A 16,818-nucleotide genomic window follows, 5' to 3' on the forward strand; every position below is an offset into this window, starting at 1 on the left:
ATATCCTGGATGAAGCCAGTCAAGGGGAATCCACCCCACTCCGACCCTGTGGGCTTCACGGCCTGTAGTTGCTGACTTCAGACTCCACCCAGACAGTTTTTCCTTTCTTTGTATTAAGGATTATCAATAGTAAACATTTCCCATGCTTTTTCCAGAAATGCAATTTAAACAGCAGCAAAGAAACTTATAAAGATAAAAATGAACTCCTAAGGACACCCTTCTCAACCAGTGCCCCAGAACCACCCCCATCCTGGCTGTGCCCACAGGCTGAATTCCACCACAGGTGCTGGGAGAGACCAGGTCAGCTTCCACCTGCCTTCTCACCCACACTAAACCCAGAGTGGTGGCTTCTGGCTTAAAATCCAGACTAGCAGCGGGCTTGACACATTTCCTGTATTTCTTTTCGCCAAAGACCCACCAAAAAAGATAACACAATCCATGAAACCTTAAAACCCACGGCCACTGTTTATTATAAAGGTGAGCTCTGATAGGCTTATCGGTAGGATTTCTGGTAGCGAGCACGGGCACCAGGACCTCCAAACTTTTTGGATTCGCAGCGACGGGGATCAGCTACCAACAAGGTCCGGTCATACTGGATGAGGATGTCTTTGATCTCCTTCTTGGAAGCCTCATCCACGTCTGGAGACGAGAAAGGGGGAAGATTTAGATAACTATAGAAGCGTGCGCCTACTCTCTGAAGCTAAACGGATGCCAGAGCTGGTCCTTGATTTGGCCCCCACCCCCCCACCCACCTGTTGGGAAGGACCCATTCCCACTCACATTTCTGGTAATAGGCCACCAGGGCCTTGGAGATGGACTGACGGATTGCTGTGAAGAAAACATACAAAAAAGGTTGTATCAGCCTTGTGAAGGTCCAAGGGAAAGGCCTTGCTCTCAGAGCCACCTCCCACTCACGTGTCCAGTTCCTGGGACTCACCATAAATCTGGGCCACATGACCACCACCCTTCACGCGGACTCGGATGTCCACGCCGGCAAATCGCTCCTTCCCCAGAAGCAGAACAGGTTCCAGTAGCTAAAGAACAGGGGCACAAAAGGGTTTTAGATCACAGCCTGGGCAGCTGAGTCACCTTACCGAGTATCCTTCTTACCTCTCTCCAAGTAGCCTCTACCACCACTAACCTCAAAGTACTAGTGGAAGAGGGTTGTGCTGTCACTACAAGGCCCTCTACAGAGCCAGCAGCAAGAAAGATTCGAAGACAGGTATGACTGCTCAAGGCAACCCAGGCTGGGGTCCCTCCATGTGCCTGATATCCCGTCTCAGACTCCTGGTTCTTAGACTCCTGGCACTTTAGCTCAATAGTAAGGAAACCTTGCAGTCCCAAAGCTGCCTCCTACAGTGAAAGACACTTCTGGGCTATGTCAGGTGCCTTTTCTGGGTTCCCCACCTGAGCTCTCTGTCCTCCTCCCTTTAAGCCTCACAGATTTCCAGAGAAATTACCTCCACACTATAGCCCAAGCCATGCTCTCGCCTTGCCAGCTACGAGCCTTCTGCATGTGCGTGGACACTTGTTTTACCTACTTTAGGCCTCAGCTCACAAGTCCCCCTGCCCTCAAAGTCTGCCCTGACCCTCCACTCAGATGGCAGAAGCCTTGCCTGGGCTCCCCCATCTCAGCCCCAAGTACTCTGGAGCAATGCCTGGCATTGGATCCATTCTGTCTCCCCTGGTAGATTGAGAGCTCTGTGAGGGCAGGGCCTGGGGCCATCTGGGCCACTGCTATGTCTCCAGCATTCACAAGACCACGCAAACAACACCTTCAAATACACTGACGGTCAGTAAGAACAAGCCACAATACTCAATGTCGGCTATACCAAGGATCTCAGATCCTATCTTATTAAATTCTAACTAACCCTGAAATTTAAAACTAATAGACTTGCTCTGGCCACATAGCTCAGTTGGTTAGAGTCATCTCCATACACCAAGGTTGTGGGTTCCATCCCTGGTCAGGGCACATATGACAATCAACCAATGAATGCATAATTAAGTGGAACAACAAACTGATATCTCTTTCTCCCCACCCCTTTCCTCTTTCTCTAAAATCAATTTTAAAAAATGACATTTACTTACTTTCTTTAAAAAAAAAAAAAAAAGTAACAGACTTTACAGGAGATTCTAAGTATCCTCACAACAGCCGTTCAAGGTAGAAATTATCCCCGTTTTACCCAAGGACGAGAAGTTATCTGCCTCAAGTAACACAGGCTAGCAAAAACAGAAATCAGACTCCAATCTCTTTCCATTCTGAGCCAAAGCAACTTAGGCTCAAACAGGGAAGACAGGAGCCCCTTCACAGCCAAACACAACAAACCCAAATTCCGTTCCCATTCTTTTAAAACTCAGTGAGTTCCTACAATGACCAGAGGAGTGGAAATGACAGTCAGTTGTAAACGTGACACATATCCCCCCAGAAATCAGGCTGCAAAAACTCTGGTAACTAGTCAAGTAGTTCCCAATTGAGTGGGCTTCCAAATATCCCAGGTTTCAAAGCACCCTCTTAATCTTCAACACCCGCGTTTTTAAGTTGAATTTATCAGGGTGACATTGGTAAGTAAAATTACATACATCTTAGGTGTACAATAATCCTACAATACGTCATCTATATGTCGAATTGTGTTCACTACCCGAAGTCAAATCTCCTTCCATCACTACGGATACCCCTTACCTCCTTCTACCTCCCCCTACTCTTCCTTTCTTAACATCCACGTTTTCACTCTCACCTTAAGCTTTTACCACATCTTCTGTACCCCCAAAACCACCCACCATCGCCGAACACCCCATTTTTCTGGCCCCAACTCAGCTTCTAAACATCCCATTATTAATACCAGATCCCTCTGCTTCCGAGATAACGTACTCCAATAACCTGTTTACTTCAACATCCCTGTGTCAGAGTCCTCCATTCAACCCAAACGCCCGTATTGACTCCCAGCACCTTGTATTGCAGCGTGCGGGGCTCGATCATCTCCAGGGGCCGCCCGTTCACCTTGATGAGACCGTTGCCCCGTTTGCAGTGTGCCACCGCTGTGGCCGTCTTCTGCGGGAAGCAAGGAGGAAGAAAACCAGGCCTCGTGAGATCAGGGTTCCGATTCCCATGTGGACTCCCGACCACTGCCCATCGGCCTCTCCCTAACCCCGGCCTCCCCAGACCCCTCCCATTCGGCTCCCGGCTCACCTTGCGTCCGAAGACCTGCACGGACTGCAGAGGACCTTTCGATGGCATTGTTGCGGGCGCGCGTGTACAAGCGATCCTCACCGCGTGGCGCCCACACCGGAAAAGGAAAAAGCGACACCACCCCGGCGATTTTCAGGGTCTGCGCAGGCGTATTGAGCGTTGCGTCGCGACGAGAAGGAGCTTTACGGCTTGCGTCGTAGCCAGAGGGCGGGCCTTCGGATTGGCGGCAGGAAGACGGATCCCAAGAGCGGTGGGCGGGGCCTGGGAGTGAAAAGGGGCAGACAAAGAAGGGTGAAGAGTAAGCGCAAACAACCGCTTCTCATTTGCATTCGCCACTTTAATAATTTCCCTCCGCCCCCTTCCCTACACCCCACTAAAATCGATTCTTAACCCCTTCTAAAGAGGCCCTTCTTAACCCCTCACCACCCACAGTCTTCCTCCCCCCTAGATTGTCTCCTCCTCAAAGCCTCCTCCACCGGAATCTTCCCTCCAGAACCGACAGCAGGAAGTTAAGCAGGATCCCAGATTTGGGATTCGGAGTCCTCTTATTCCCTAGGACCTCCCTTCTTGTATTTCCTCTCCCAGAGTTCTTTTCCTCTTAGAGTCCCCTCCCACACAATCTACCTTTCACCAAAAGTTCTTGCTTTTAAAGTCTCCTCTTCCTCGAGTCCTCGCAGAAGTCCACTCCCAGATCTGCCTCCTGGGCAGACTTCTTTCCCTGAATCTCCCTCCATTGAAGGGCCTTCTCCCCAATCACTCCCCCTTGAATCTTCCTCTTCTCAGGACCTACTGCCCTTTCGACTCTCGCTCTCCTCCAATACACCTTTCCCAGAACCACCCCTGTAGAATCCCCTTTCACAAAATCTTCCCTTCCAGAGCCCTCTCCCTCAAAAGCTACCATTCCTAAGAATTTCTTTCCCTTCAGAGTCTTTTTTCCAGCAACTACCTTCCCTGGAATTTGTCTCTCCTAGAATCTTCCACTCCATAGAGTCCCTCCCTCTAGTACCGTCCTCTTCAGGGTCTCTACCCTAGAATCTCTACTGCATCCCCTAAATCATCTCTTCATTCTCTCCCCAAATCGCTTCTTCTCCAGACCCCTCTCCACAGAATTCTCCATTCCCAGTGTTACCCCACCCCCACCCCCATTCTATCTGAGCAACCTTAGGATTGGGTTACCTCCCTTGTTCCATCCCACCCCCTACTCAGAATGTTCCCTTCCCAGACAAGAGGCTTCTCTCTCAGGGCTGCAGGGAGTCCACAGTTGCCTCAGTTTTTCTGGCAGCACTGGGTCTGGGGTCCAATGTTCAAAGGGTTGTGGTGACTCACCCTGTGCCTGGAGGCCTGAGATAGGGTCATAGGTTGGTAGGCGAGTCTGAGCCAGAGGGAGGATCCTCCAGCCACAGTCCAGCTCCAGAAGGGTGAGAGAGGGAGAGGGGAAGGGGGATGGAAGAAGGGAGCACCCACAGCCTGACCTGGAGGGACCACAGACAAGATAACACAGCACAAGAGAGAGAGACAGGCACACATGGAGGAAAAAGACAAAGAAGGGGCTGATGGAAAAGCAGAAAGGAGAGACACCAGGTCAGTCAGACCTTTCTGCCTCTGATTCTCCTCTGAACGGAGATTCAGAGGCAGAGAGGCCAACCCTCAGAAAAAGAGACAGACAGGTACAGGCAGGAATGGTGATTCCAAGATACTTGAGAGAAGTAGAAGTAGAAAGGAGAGCAAAGCCCCCCAATTATGCACCTGCAGACACTGATAAGACCTAGCACAGTGTTTTCCAGGGAGAAGACAGGCCACAGAATGCACACACTCTCACTCCACATTCTACTACCTTATGGGCCTATTGGAGGGTGTGTGGAGACACTGGAAGGCTTCCAGTGTCTCCAGGGTGATCCTCACACCCCTGCCAAGTCTTCTAGCTTCCTTGTGGTGGTGGTGGTGGGGGGGGATTGTGTCAGTAAGCTTCCTGACTTAGGCCCTCCCAACTCTAGGGTCACTGTCTTCCCCTGCCTCTTGGAGAACATTCATTCCCTGTGCATCTGTGGATTGAGTGGAGCTGGACAGGGAGGGAGTGGGGCAGTTCCCTACACTCCTTGCAGTCTTTTTGAAAGATTTTAAAGATTCCCCTCTCAAAATCTTTAAAAATAAATAAATAAAATCTTTTTAAAAGAGATTTTATTTATTTATTTTTAGAGAGGGGAAGGGAGAGAGAAAAGCATCAATGTGTGGTTGCCTCTTGAGCGCCCCCTACTGGGGATCTGGCGTGCAACCCAGGCAAGTACCCTGACTGGGAATCGAACCGGTGACCCTTTGGTTTACAGTCCAGTGCTCCATTCATTGAGCCACACCAGCTAGGGGAGTCTTTCTTTTTCTTTTTTTTCCTTTAATATGTAAGTATATAGGTTTATGGTATGCAGGAGAAAGTGCAAATAGTATCTGAAAATTAGGGAAATAGAGTATAAATCCCACCTGATAAAATGCCTCAAAGAAGGCAATATCTTGCATCTCAGATGGGAGTTCCAGTCTTTCAATTTGCTCCCTCTCTGTGTACCTCTTGCTTCCAGGCCACTGAGATCAGAGAAAGCCTGGGGGTGGGCAGGGTGCCCATGTGGCCTCTCTGGATCATCCTCCTGCTGATAAGGCCTTTGGGGGGCCCAGGACCACCCCTCTGTCCTCGGGAGCCTGTCTACTTCCTGATTGCCATTATGAAGATGCTGGTGAGGAGGGGGAGAGGAGAGCCAGCAGACGGACAAGGAGGGGGTGAGGTGGGGGGCATGTCTGAGGAAGGTCAGGCTCTCCCCCTCCAACATCCAATTCTCCTTCCTACCCCCAAACTGTAGGGAAACAAAAATGATGGCACTCTCTACACCCCAGATGATCTCTCGGTGAATATTTCACTAGCTCCTTAGTGACAGTTGGAAGTTTAGGGAGAATCCACTAGGCTTGCATGCCTTGAATGTTAGGGGCAGGAAGCAGTAGGGCTGGTGTGTAGGTGTCCAGTCCCCACCCAGTCCCCAATCTTGACAAATACATCTTGTTCACTGCTCTCTCTGAAACCTAGAACAGTGACTGGCACACAATAACAACAAATGATGATAACGATTGTAGGCACATGTAAATAGCTCCTACTCTGTGCCAGATACTATTTAAATGCTGTAAGTATATTAGCTTATTTACTCTTCACACTGATCCCATGAGTAGACAGGGCCACCGAGTGTGGATATGAAAGTTGTGTACTGCACAAAGGTCCCACATACACCAGGACAGTGTTCACATCCTGGACATATTAGTCAATTTCCAGCATATGGCAGGAAAGCATTTTTTTTTTTTTTAACAAAATAGCATTTAGAATTGTTTTAAGGAGTGAGTGTCTTTTTCTAATTTACACAGGTACAGTATGGGCTAGCTTCAACCCTCAAGATAGGGATTATTCAGAGCTCCATTTTACAGATGAGGAATCTGGTGCCCAAAGAGGTGAAGAGACTTGTCCCAGGCCACAAGTCAGAAAACCTGGGGATGGGGTTCCTCCGGAAGCAGGCCCTTGCCCGGAGACACCAAGTCACTCTGTCCCCACAGGTGTGTCCTGCTGAGACTCTAGGCTGCTTCCGGCTGGAGTTGTCTGTGATTGAGTTTGAGGAGGGCCCATCTGTGGGGACTGCTATATTCCGGCTACAGTGCCTGCGGGATGCCCTGGGGTCCCGACTGTGGGTATCAGCCCAGCGCCCTTGTCCACCCTGTGAAGAACATCCCCAGAGACCTGTCTCTCTCTTCCTGGACAAATTCTTGGAGTTATTACAGAAGGCTTGTGCTCAGCACCTGCCCTCAGCACGAGCCTTGTAGGATGCAGCTCCCTGGTACTCCTGGAGAGCCTGGGTGAAGAGAGGGAGAGAACACTTGGTCTCCAGCCCCAGCTCCCAAACCTTAAGCTTTCTCTTTCTAGGCCAGAGATGCCCCTGGAGCCCCAGGAGCCAAGGGGAGGAAAAGGGAAGGAGGAAAATATGGTGAGATCTGAAGTCTGAAGATTTTGACCTACTGGGACAAGGGGTTGGATAATTGGCTTCAGCTACCCCTGTTGTCTGTCTTTCAGAAACTCCTTGCTCTCTCCTCTCCCAACAAGGGACAGCATTGCTCAGGTGTCTATTAAACTCATTCCCACCCCCTGAGAACCAGAAGAGTCTTGTGGTTCACATCCCTGACTGCAAATAATTACCACCTGGAGAACTTTCAAGTAATACAGATGGCCAGGCCCCAGCCCAGAGAATTTGATAATTGGTCTCTGAGGGATCCCGAACATCTATATTTTTAATCAACTTCCTTGAGGTATAATTCACATGCAGTAAAAGGTGCCCATTTTAAGTGTACATTTCAGTGCGTTCTACAAATGTTTAAAACACAAAGCTACCTTTCCATCGCCCCAAAGCATCCCTCATGCCCCTTTGCAGTTAATCTCCATTTCCAGTCCTAGACACAAACTAATTTGCTTTCTGTCTGTATAGATTAATTTTGCTTCCCTAGAGTTTCACATGAATGGAATCATACTGTACATATCCTAGTGCTGGCTGGCTTCTTTCACTCAGCATAATGCTTTTGAAATTCATTCAAGTGTGTATCAGTAGCTTGTTACTATTGTATTTCATGGATGTGCTACTCCTCGTGATGGACATTGGTTGTTTCTAGTTTGGGGTTATCATGCATCTCTCTCTCTCTCTTACCTTCTTAAGTATTTTGATGCACTGCCAGGATTGACAGTTGAGAACCACTGATACACCAGGGAAGAACTTTCCATGGGGAGAAAAATGACTGTTCCCTCTCTTTCCTGGAGAAAATGTCTTTCTGCAGAAATGTCAATAGGCTGTTTATATGTGGAATCCTATTTTAAACAGCTGCTGTGTGGAGGGAGCAAGCTTATAGGAAGAGCAACAATTCTATAGGGTGCCCAAGCCCTCCCCAATCTATCTTGGGTACAACTTGGGGGATCGTTGGATTGGGGGGGTTTGTGCTTATGCAGAGATGCGCCTGTGTATATATGCTCTCTCTGGTAGCTGTCTTGGGAGCCTGCTGCCAGCCCAACAGCACTACATTCCCCTGTAACTAACTAGATGTATATTAAATTTCTGTAAATTGAATCTAGGTGTCTCAATACTTATGGGAGAATTAACAATGTGTTCTAAAGCTTCAGAATGTTTTTTCCATCACGTTAATTGTTCATATCTCTCCCAAGGGCTCAGCTGTCTTTGCCATTTCTCTGACAAACAACTATTGTACTAATACATATATTCACATTTAATCAACTTGGGGGCAAGGGCTTTGGAGTCACCAAAACTTGGAGATGAATCTTGGGTCTGCCACTTTTCGGTCAGTTTATTCTCCTGACTTCAGTTTCCTCGTCTACAAAAATGTGGGCACCTATTTCCTAAGGAGTATTTTTTTAGAGTGTCTATAATATAAAGTATGACTTTTTGCCAAGTCTCTGCCTCCTCGTGGCATGGCATGCCGCGTTAGTGGCCTGGACTACATTCAAGACCTTATTTCGGGTAGAAAAGACCCGGTCCCATAGGGAATAACTTTCCCCACCATTGGACTCTTCCAAAATGTCGGCTCCAGGTTTCACGTCAGGACGGCCGCGCCACTCTCAAGATGGCCTTCTAGCAGCGCGTCTTAAGGGAGGGGCCCCGGAAATCTCGCGTTAGGCAAGGCCAACGGCAGGTTCTCGCGAGAGGTCACGTCAGTCCGGGTCAAGGCGTCGTGTGAGTCGCAGCTGGTACCGGGGCGGAGGTGGCACTGGAGCGGTGAGGAGTGGGTTGGACGCTGACGAAGCAGGCCTGGGGGTCTCCGGGAGCCAGGGAGGTGGAGAGACCGGACTTAAGGACTCTGGAGGTGTAGCCGGCGGCGTTAGGGGGCCTCCTTTCGAGTTCACGGTTGCCAGAATGAGACTGCCGGAAGTGCGCTGAGAGGCTTTTCTTCTTTCTGAGTACCGGCGAGGAAACTGAGGCTCGGGGTGGGGTTCGGAATTGGGGCGTGTGCTGAGACCGCCGTTTCTTTCCTGCAAGAGCAGAAGATGTCGGACAGCGAGGACAGCAACTTCTCTGAGGAGGAGGACAGCGAGCGCAGCAGTGACGGCGAGGAGGCCGAGGTCTGTGGCTGGGACGCCGGGGGAGGCATTGCGTCCGGGGGCAGGACTAGGGCAGAAAGACTCCTGTGGGAACTCGGAAGGGATCAGAAGGAGCTCTGGCCAATGGGAGCATCCAGGCTGTCGCGAGAGAGATGTAGGCAAACCCAAGTCGAGCAGAGAGACAGGTGCTGCTGAAGGCCAGGGATGCGCCAGGTACGATAAGATAAGAGGTGATAAAGACCTGGCATGTAGTAAGCACTCATTACTAGTTTTTGTTTTTAGTTATGTCCAGTCATTCCAGAAAAATATTGAGTTGGCCAAAAAGTCATTTTTTTCCGTACAGTGGCTCTAATCAGGGCTTAGTTATCTTTAACTTCATTCGAACAATTTTGTTAGATTGTATTGTGACAGCTGTCATATCAGCATGCATTTAAAAAAACTTATCAACATTGGTGAATTTTTGTGTAGCCATTTTAATATTGAAGAAATATGGAAGCCATCTTAATATTGAAGAACATGGAAGAAAATACGCGACATTTTTGGCGTATGCTTCATTATGCTTCATTATTTCTAGGAAAGTAAAACCACAACTGAATGCCAAAAAAGATTTGTGCAGTGTATGGAGAAGGTGCTGTGGCTGATGGGACATAACAAAGGAATTCATGAAGTATTTTGGTACTATTGACATTTTGGTCAAAGGATTCATTGCTGTGGGGCTGTTTTATGCATTGGAAGATGTTTAGTAGCATCCCTGGCCTCTACCCACTAGAAGCCAATAGTGGGAGATGGCTTACATACTCAAAATATTCAAATCAATAAAGTTGTTGGTGAAAATGAAAACCGTGTCTTTTATTTTATGGAAGAAACTAAATGGGCTTTTTGGCTAACCCAATAAAATGTCCAGGGAGAGAGTGAGTGGAGGGAGAAGCAAAGTGGGCCCTTGGCTGAGCCCTGGTGATCGAAACCAGTGTTTGAGGGGTGAGCTGAGTAAGAGAAACCTGTGGAGGAGCAGTTGAAGAGGTTGGAGAAAAGCCAGGAGAGCATGATGTGACAGATGCCAAGGGAAGAACATTTTCGTAGAGAGAGAATGGTGTGAGATGTCTTGTAGGTAAGGACCAACCAAAGAATGTCCACAGAATTAGCAGCAAGAAGTGGTTAATGTCCTTGAGTACTGAGGACTAGAAGCAGAGATCATGGGAGTTACTGCTCTTCAGATGTCTTTCACAGCCAAGGAAGTGGGTGCGATGGCCTGGGGAGTTGTAGAGTGCAGAGAGACAAGGGCCCAAGGACCATACCTCATGGAGCTATCAAATTTAAAGGCCAGGCGGAGGCTAGCAAGAAGGTCTAGTGGAGGGAGGAGTCCAGATCAGCTCCCAGGTGTTGGTTGGGTGGATAGTGGTGCTCTCACTGTTACAGGATGGCTACCAGAGAGACCTGGCCAGGGTTGAAAGTGTGCACACACACAGCAGAGTGGCCCGAAGTTAGATTTGGAGGTAGAGAGATTGGTGTCTGGATTTTGGGGTACAGGACTCTGGTGTCCCATCCCTACCTGACCCTGCAGGTAGAGGAGGAGCGGCGGAGTGCAGCAGGCAGTGAGAAGGAGGAAGAGCCTGAGGAAGAAGAAGAGGAGGAAGAGGAGGAGGAATATGATGAGGAAGAAGAGGAGGAAGATGACGATCGGCCTCCCAAGAAACCCCGCCATGGTGGCTTCATTCTAGATGAGGCTGGTATGTCGCAGGGCTGGCAAATGCTGAGCAGAGGCTGGATTTCCACCTTCAGTTCCATTTCTTGAACGTACTTTTAAAAAATTATGGTAAACGTCAAACACGTAACAGTAGGGTAGTATGTGGAACACTCATGTTCCATTGCCTTGTGTCAACAGTTAACAGCTTATATCAACTCATTTTGCTTATTCCTCCTCCCACCAGTGGGTGATGTTGAAGCAAATCCCAAATATATAATTTTACTCCAAAATATTTCTGCATATTTATTCCTAAAAGATAGGTCCTTTTAAAACACATAATCACAAGACCATTATCATCCTTTAAAAAACAAACTTGTGCTTGTCATGGAAAGCTTAGATCACCTAGAAGTAGACAACAGAACAAAGTAGTGGAGGCTGACAGATTTTGGTCCCTCCTGGTCTGGTTCTGCTCCTTTTACAAGGGGAACAAACAGTACTTCCTACTTTAGCAGGAATAATTTGAGGATTTGGGGGACCATGCATGTAAAACACATTAGACTGATGGCAGCCCAAAGTGTAATGCCCAGCATAGAGTAGGCCCTTAGACAACAGGGTGGCTATTAATTTACATTATATAGGCCCATGTTATACCTGCTCTTGTATAAAATGCATTTTTCACTCAATGCTTGTGGAGGTGGACATAACATAGATAGTTTAGGTTAAATGAAAGGTTATGCAAAAACGAGCAAACTAGGCAAACAACTAGAACAGGAACAGAACCATAGAGATGGAGATCACATGGAGGGTTGTCAATAGGGGAGTGGGTGGGGGAGAGGAGGGGAAAGGTACAGAGAATAAGTAGCACAGATGACAGGTGGAAAATAGATGGGGGGAGGGTGAGAATAGTGTAGGAAATGTAGAAGCCAAAGAACTTATAAGTATGACCCATGGACATGAACTATAGGGGGGGAATGTGGGAGGGAGGGGGGTAGGCAGGATGGAGTGGAGTGAGGGGGGGGAATGGGACAACTGTAATAGCATAATCAATAAATATATTTTTTTTAAAAAAGGAAAAAAGTGTAAAAAGAAAAAATGAAAGGTTATGTGAAAGTTACCTGAAAAACTTGTGGCATTTAAGTCCTCAATATATGTGTTAGCTGCTATCATCATCACCATCAAAATAGCTTTTTTTTCCAGTGGCTGCATAGTGTCCCGTAATGTTTTATTTAACCAGTTTCTTGTTGGACATTGAAGTTGTTCCTGTTTTTCACTATTTTAAACAGCACTGCCGTGAACATCTTCACATATATTTAGATACACATATGCAGGCTATTACGTAGACCAGGGTTCTTAACCATTTCTGTGGCCCCTTTTGCCGTCTGATAAAGTCTGTGGACCCCCTCTCAGAGTCATGCTCTGAAATGTGTAAGATGAAATACATAGGGTTCCAAAGAGAACAGTTATATTAAAACAGTTTCAAAATATTAAAAACATTGTGATAGATAAGCTTCTTTGTTAACACATTTAAATGAGGTTTAGTGGAGGGACAGCTGGTAAGAAACTAATTTTGAAGTAGCAAAGTTACCTACAGCTGTAATATGCTAAGAAAATACCAGATTTCACTGCTAACACTAGTATGGTCGTCAATATTCATAATTGATGGAAATGCTACATTTCAATGAGAGATTAGTGAAAACGAAGATTTTTTTATATAACGTGCCTCACAGATTTTCTACCTGGTAAATCCCTTCAAGTCAACTTGCTATGCAAAAAGGAGGCATATGTTTTTAGAGCTTTTGCTATCCATGGCCAAATACCAGCCCCTGAAAAGGTTACACTAGTTGATGCTCCCACCAGTAGTATGTGAGAGTGCTTGTTTTCCCCACTCCCCTGTAAAGGGGAGTGACTTGGAACACCATCCTCCATTTTCTAGGGGCCCTCTTACCCAGGGAAGAACAGAATAGAGGGGCCAGGAGATGCTCTGGGTGTTCCTGGTTCTCGCAGAGCTTTGGCCCTTTCTCAAAGGCTGAGGGGCAGGGAGTTGTTGCTTAGCTAAAACATCTTAGCAGATGGGCCCAGATCAAGAGAAGAGATGGATAATACTCGTATGCCATTTGACCAAGATGTGGGTCACTGGGGACACCCATGTTTTGGTGATGGGAGTGTTGTTGGGCACTGCCTGTTGGAAGGCTACATATGTGGCAGTACCCATTAACGCTTAACATGCAGGGACCCTTTGATCCAGCAATTCCTCTTTAGGAATTTGCCCTACAGTTAGACTCACACAGGTACATAAAGACATGAGGACAAAGACTCTTGCTGCAGTCCTCTGCAATTGCAAATGTTGGTGATCTAAATGTTCATTGATGATACGGCCTGGTAATATGAATTATGGGACAGAAATCAGATGGCTTATGAGGAATATGTTAGTACGAAGAGCTCCAAGCTAGTGTTACTGCTTAGAAAAAGAGGATAGTAGAGAACAGTGTGTTAAAAATTGTGCCCTCACCGGGTAGTTCAGTTGGTTACAGCACCATCCGGATATGCTAAGGTTGTGGGTTTGAGCCCAGTCAGGGCACATACGGTGATGAATGCATAAGTGAAACAGCAAATCAGTGTTTCTCTCTCTCTCTCTATTTCTCCCTCCTCCCCGCTTCCTCTCTCTGAAGTCAATAAGCCCCTGCACAATTAAAAAAATTTTTTTTTAATTGTGCAGGGGCTTAGAGTGAATAGTGGTGGAAGGTTTATATCCATTTTTTATATATACACAGATTACCTCTGGGCAAGAAGTCACAGGGTGCCTCTGGAAAAGAAAGCTAGGATGGTGGGGGTTAGAAATGGGAGGGAGACTTGCCTGTACACTTGCGTTATCCATACACTTTGGAGTTTTTCATCATGTGCTAGTATAGTAATTTTTAGCATTAAAACTTAAGTTTTTAGTATTACTTACTAATTTTAGAGACGGGAAGGGAGAGAGAAAGAGAGAGAGAGAAACAATGATGCAAGAGAAACATCGATCTGTTGCCTTTTGTGCACCCCCATCTGGGGACTGAAGCCACAACCCAGGCATGTGCCCTGACTGGAAATCGAACCAGTGGTATTTTGCTATGTGGGGTGGCACCTGACCAACTGAGCAGCACCAGTCAGGGCAGGGTTTTTAGTGTATATTTGATGCATATAAAAGGGTATTTGTGCCCTGGCTGGTATGGCTCAGTGGATTGAGTGCCGGCCTGTGAACCAAAGGGTTGCTGGTTTGAGTCCCAGTCAGGGCATGTGCCTGGGTTGTGGGTCAAGTCCCCAGTAGGGGGCCGGCGAGAGGCAACCACACATTGATGTTCCTTTCCTTCTCTTTCTCCTTCCCTTCTCCTCTCTCTAAAAATAAATAAAGTCTTTTATATATTTTTAAAGGGTATTTGTGACATAGTGAAGATGTTAAGTGCATGGACCCTGGGGGCCATGCTGCCCCTCAAGTACCAGCTGAGAGTCTTTGGACAAGTTAGATAACCTCTCTGGGCTTCAGAGCCCTTGCTATAAAATTGGAACAACGACAGTACCTCTCGTAGGGTTGCCAGGAAGATTCAGTGAGCAGTCTGTAGTAAGTACTCAGAACAAGGCAGGGCACATAGTACTATTTCAGATGAGATTGGGTGTGTACTGGGTGGTGAGGCCATAGATACATAGTATGATTTCAATAAGTGTTAACCATTATAAATGTAAGAGAATAATAATAAAACCAACCAACCTTGACCCCTGTTTTTAAAAAAAAAGAACAACAAAGTCTATATACCTGTCTTCCCTTGATAGTTGAGAGGGAACTTTTCTGCTTGTTTACTGAGATGTTGTTTTCTAAGATGGATCTGTGGGTGGTATTGCAGGGAGGAGTGCTTTAGAGCCAGGTGGATCTGCACGGGAGACCTGACCCTGCTGCTTGGAGCAGCTCTGGCTTCGGGTGAGAACCTCACCTGTCTAAGCCTCAGTCTCCTGATCTGTAAAGTGGGGGATTTGCTGTGCCCAGCTCCTAGAGGAGGTTTCCTGGAAGCTGTTGTCATGAGGACCCTTTTCCCCTGCTGCCGCCTGACCTCTTGGCCTTCTTGTTTCAGATGTGGATGATGAGTACGAGGATGAGGACCAGTGGGAGGACGGAGCAGAGGACATCCTAGAGAAAGGTGTGTGTGGGCCTGCCTCTGGAGGACCACTGGGGGATGTGACCCAGAGGGTCTTGAGAGCCCATATTGCACCCCCATGCCCTGTACCACCCCAACCCCCCCCCCCCCCCCCCCCCGCCTCACCTTGCTTCTTTCTGTCCTTGCCAGAGAGATCAACGCTGTACCCTTTTCCTTTGAGGCCCATGAGTTGGGGGGGCAGGGGCTGTGGGGTGGTAGGTATTATGGGGAGAGGACTCTGGGATCCCAGGGCCCCAATAAATCCCTTCTGGGGGTTGTAGGGTGGACGGGCTCTGTCCCAAGATACCCCCCACTTCCTGGGCCAGTGCCCCCTTCCCTGTTATTTTCCGTTTTGTGCACCTCATACATTTCGGCTTTTCCCCCAAACACCTGGTGCCTGGCCTTTACTTTTGATTTTCAACCTTACTGTGTCCTTCCCTTCCCCTTCCCCCAACCCATTGGTTGATTTCGCTGCTATAATTTGGCTCATACTTTGTCTGCCCTCGCCCACCACCACCACCACCACCACCACCACCACCACCACCACCTCCTCTTCCTACAAGTAGAAGAGATTGAAGGTAAGAATCTGAAAATTGTGATTCCCCAACCCTCCTCCCATATCCTGGCATCTCCTCCTTCCTGCCCTCGGCACCCTCCCTCATCCCGATCCTTGTCTGGCCCTGGGGTCTCTGATTCATGTTAGGGTCCAGAGTCAGAGGGTTCTGGGGCCAGGTCTCCAGCTGTGGTTGGCCTGGGAAAGTGCGTGTGTATGTATGTGTGTGAACTTTGTGGGGGGCAGGGATGCAGGAATGTGTGGGATGGGATGGAGTTCAGGGTGTGCTTAGATAGTGGCTATGAGATGGGGAACAGCTGGATTTTCCCAGGGGCTGGGCCTCATCCCTAAGCCTTTCCATGAAAAGCAAAAACCTGAGCAGGACAGAGAGGGTGAGGGATATGGGTTTCCTCAGTGAGGTGTCTCCTCCCCAGGGCCCACCTCTGGTACTCTTAGCCCCACCACTTTCTCCAGGCTCCTGCTCTTTACCTCCCTTACTCACCCCATCTGCCCATTTTTTCTGCAGCCTCCAATATCGATAATGTTGTCCTGGATGAAGACCGTTCTGGCGCTCGCCGCCTACAGAACCTCTGGAGGTAAGCAGGGAGGGGAAAGGTGGTGAGACTGGTTCCCGTGGGGGAGGTTTAGGGGCGGCTCAGCCCATCTCCTCTCCTTAACCTTCAATTCATGTTTACTTTTCCCCCTCACATCCCAGGGACCAGCGAGAAGAAGAACTAGGCGAGTATTACATGAAGAAATATGCCAAGTCATCTGTGGGAGAGACGTAAGGGCATGGGATGGGGGGGGACCGTTTGTGGGAAGGGTCAGGGATCTGACAGAGCTTCACCTCTCCATCCCAACTGCCCTTCTCTCTCCAGGGTGTATGGAGGATCTGATGAGCTCTCTGATGACATCACCCAGCAGCAGCTGCTCCCAGGAGTCAAGTAAGGGGGTGGGACAGGAGCGCTGAGATGGGACTCTTGTACTGTGCTAGGGTGATGTGCTCATGCGGGTCATTCCGTGAAATAAATCAGGACACAGAGTCACCCAAGCAGAGTGGTGGATTAGAAGGGAAAGGAGGGAGGGGCAAGATGGCACTTTTTCCTTTGCTTCCTT

At 48.2% G+C, this 16,818-nt stretch overlaps 2 protein-coding genes across 3 annotated transcripts in view; one reads left to right on the forward strand and one right to left on the reverse strand.

The window, feature by feature from the left end:
- Positions 1-439: 439 nt before the first annotated feature.
- On the reverse strand, positions 440-3,347 carry RPS16 (ribosomal protein S16). Its single transcript, XM_024577499.3, has 5 exons — positions 3,188-3,347; positions 2,948-3,049; positions 938-1,034; positions 781-828; positions 440-639 (listed from the first exon to the last, which is right to left on the reverse strand). Exons 1-5 carry the CDS (start codon positions 3,233-3,235, stop codon positions 494-496), a joined length of 441 nt encoding a protein of 146 aa, XP_024433267.1. The 5' UTR covers positions 3,236-3,347; the 3' UTR covers positions 440-493.
- A 5,572-nt stretch (positions 3,348-8,919) lies between these two features.
- Positions 8,920-16,818, forward strand: part of SUPT5H (SPT5 homolog, DSIF elongation factor subunit) — a 28,160-nt gene continuing 20,261 nt past the window's right edge. The window contains exons 1-8 of one of the 2 annotated variants that reach the window (XM_024577443.3): positions 8,920-8,979; positions 9,246-9,323; positions 10,864-11,029; positions 15,087-15,152; positions 15,716-15,727; positions 16,229-16,298; positions 16,418-16,486; positions 16,581-16,646. In XM_024577443.3, the coding sequence (XP_024433211.2) occupies positions 9,249-9,323; positions 10,864-11,029; positions 15,087-15,152; positions 15,716-15,727; positions 16,229-16,298; positions 16,418-16,486; positions 16,581-16,646 (524 nt within the window). In that variant the 5' untranslated portion in view covers positions 8,920-8,979; positions 9,246-9,248. The remainder of the gene's footprint in view (positions 8,980-9,245; positions 9,324-10,863; positions 11,030-15,086; positions 15,153-15,715; positions 15,728-16,228; positions 16,299-16,417; positions 16,487-16,580; positions 16,647-16,818) is intronic. The other variant, XM_071219991.1, reaches the window with a different exon arrangement.

This window comes from Desmodus rotundus, chromosome 12 (assembly GCF_022682495.2).
Source record: "Desmodus rotundus isolate HL8 chromosome 12, HLdesRot8A.1, whole genome shotgun sequence".
In the NCBI taxonomy this organism is placed as follows: Eukaryota; Metazoa; Chordata; class Mammalia; order Chiroptera; family Phyllostomidae; genus Desmodus; species Desmodus rotundus.

Coding starts and splice junctions, on each gene's coding strand:
- RPS16 (XM_024577499.3), bottom strand. CDS start 3,235: ATGCCATCGAAAGGTCCTCTGCAGTCCGTGCAGGTCTTCGGACGCAAG. Junction 3,050..3,187: donor TGCAGGTCTTCGGACGCAAG/GTGAGCCGGGAG, acceptor TGCTTCCCGCAG/AAGACGGCCACAGCGGTGGC. Junction 829..937: donor TCATGTGGCCCAGATTTATG/GTGAGTCCCAGG, acceptor TTTTCTTCACAG/CAATCCGTCAGTCCATCTCC.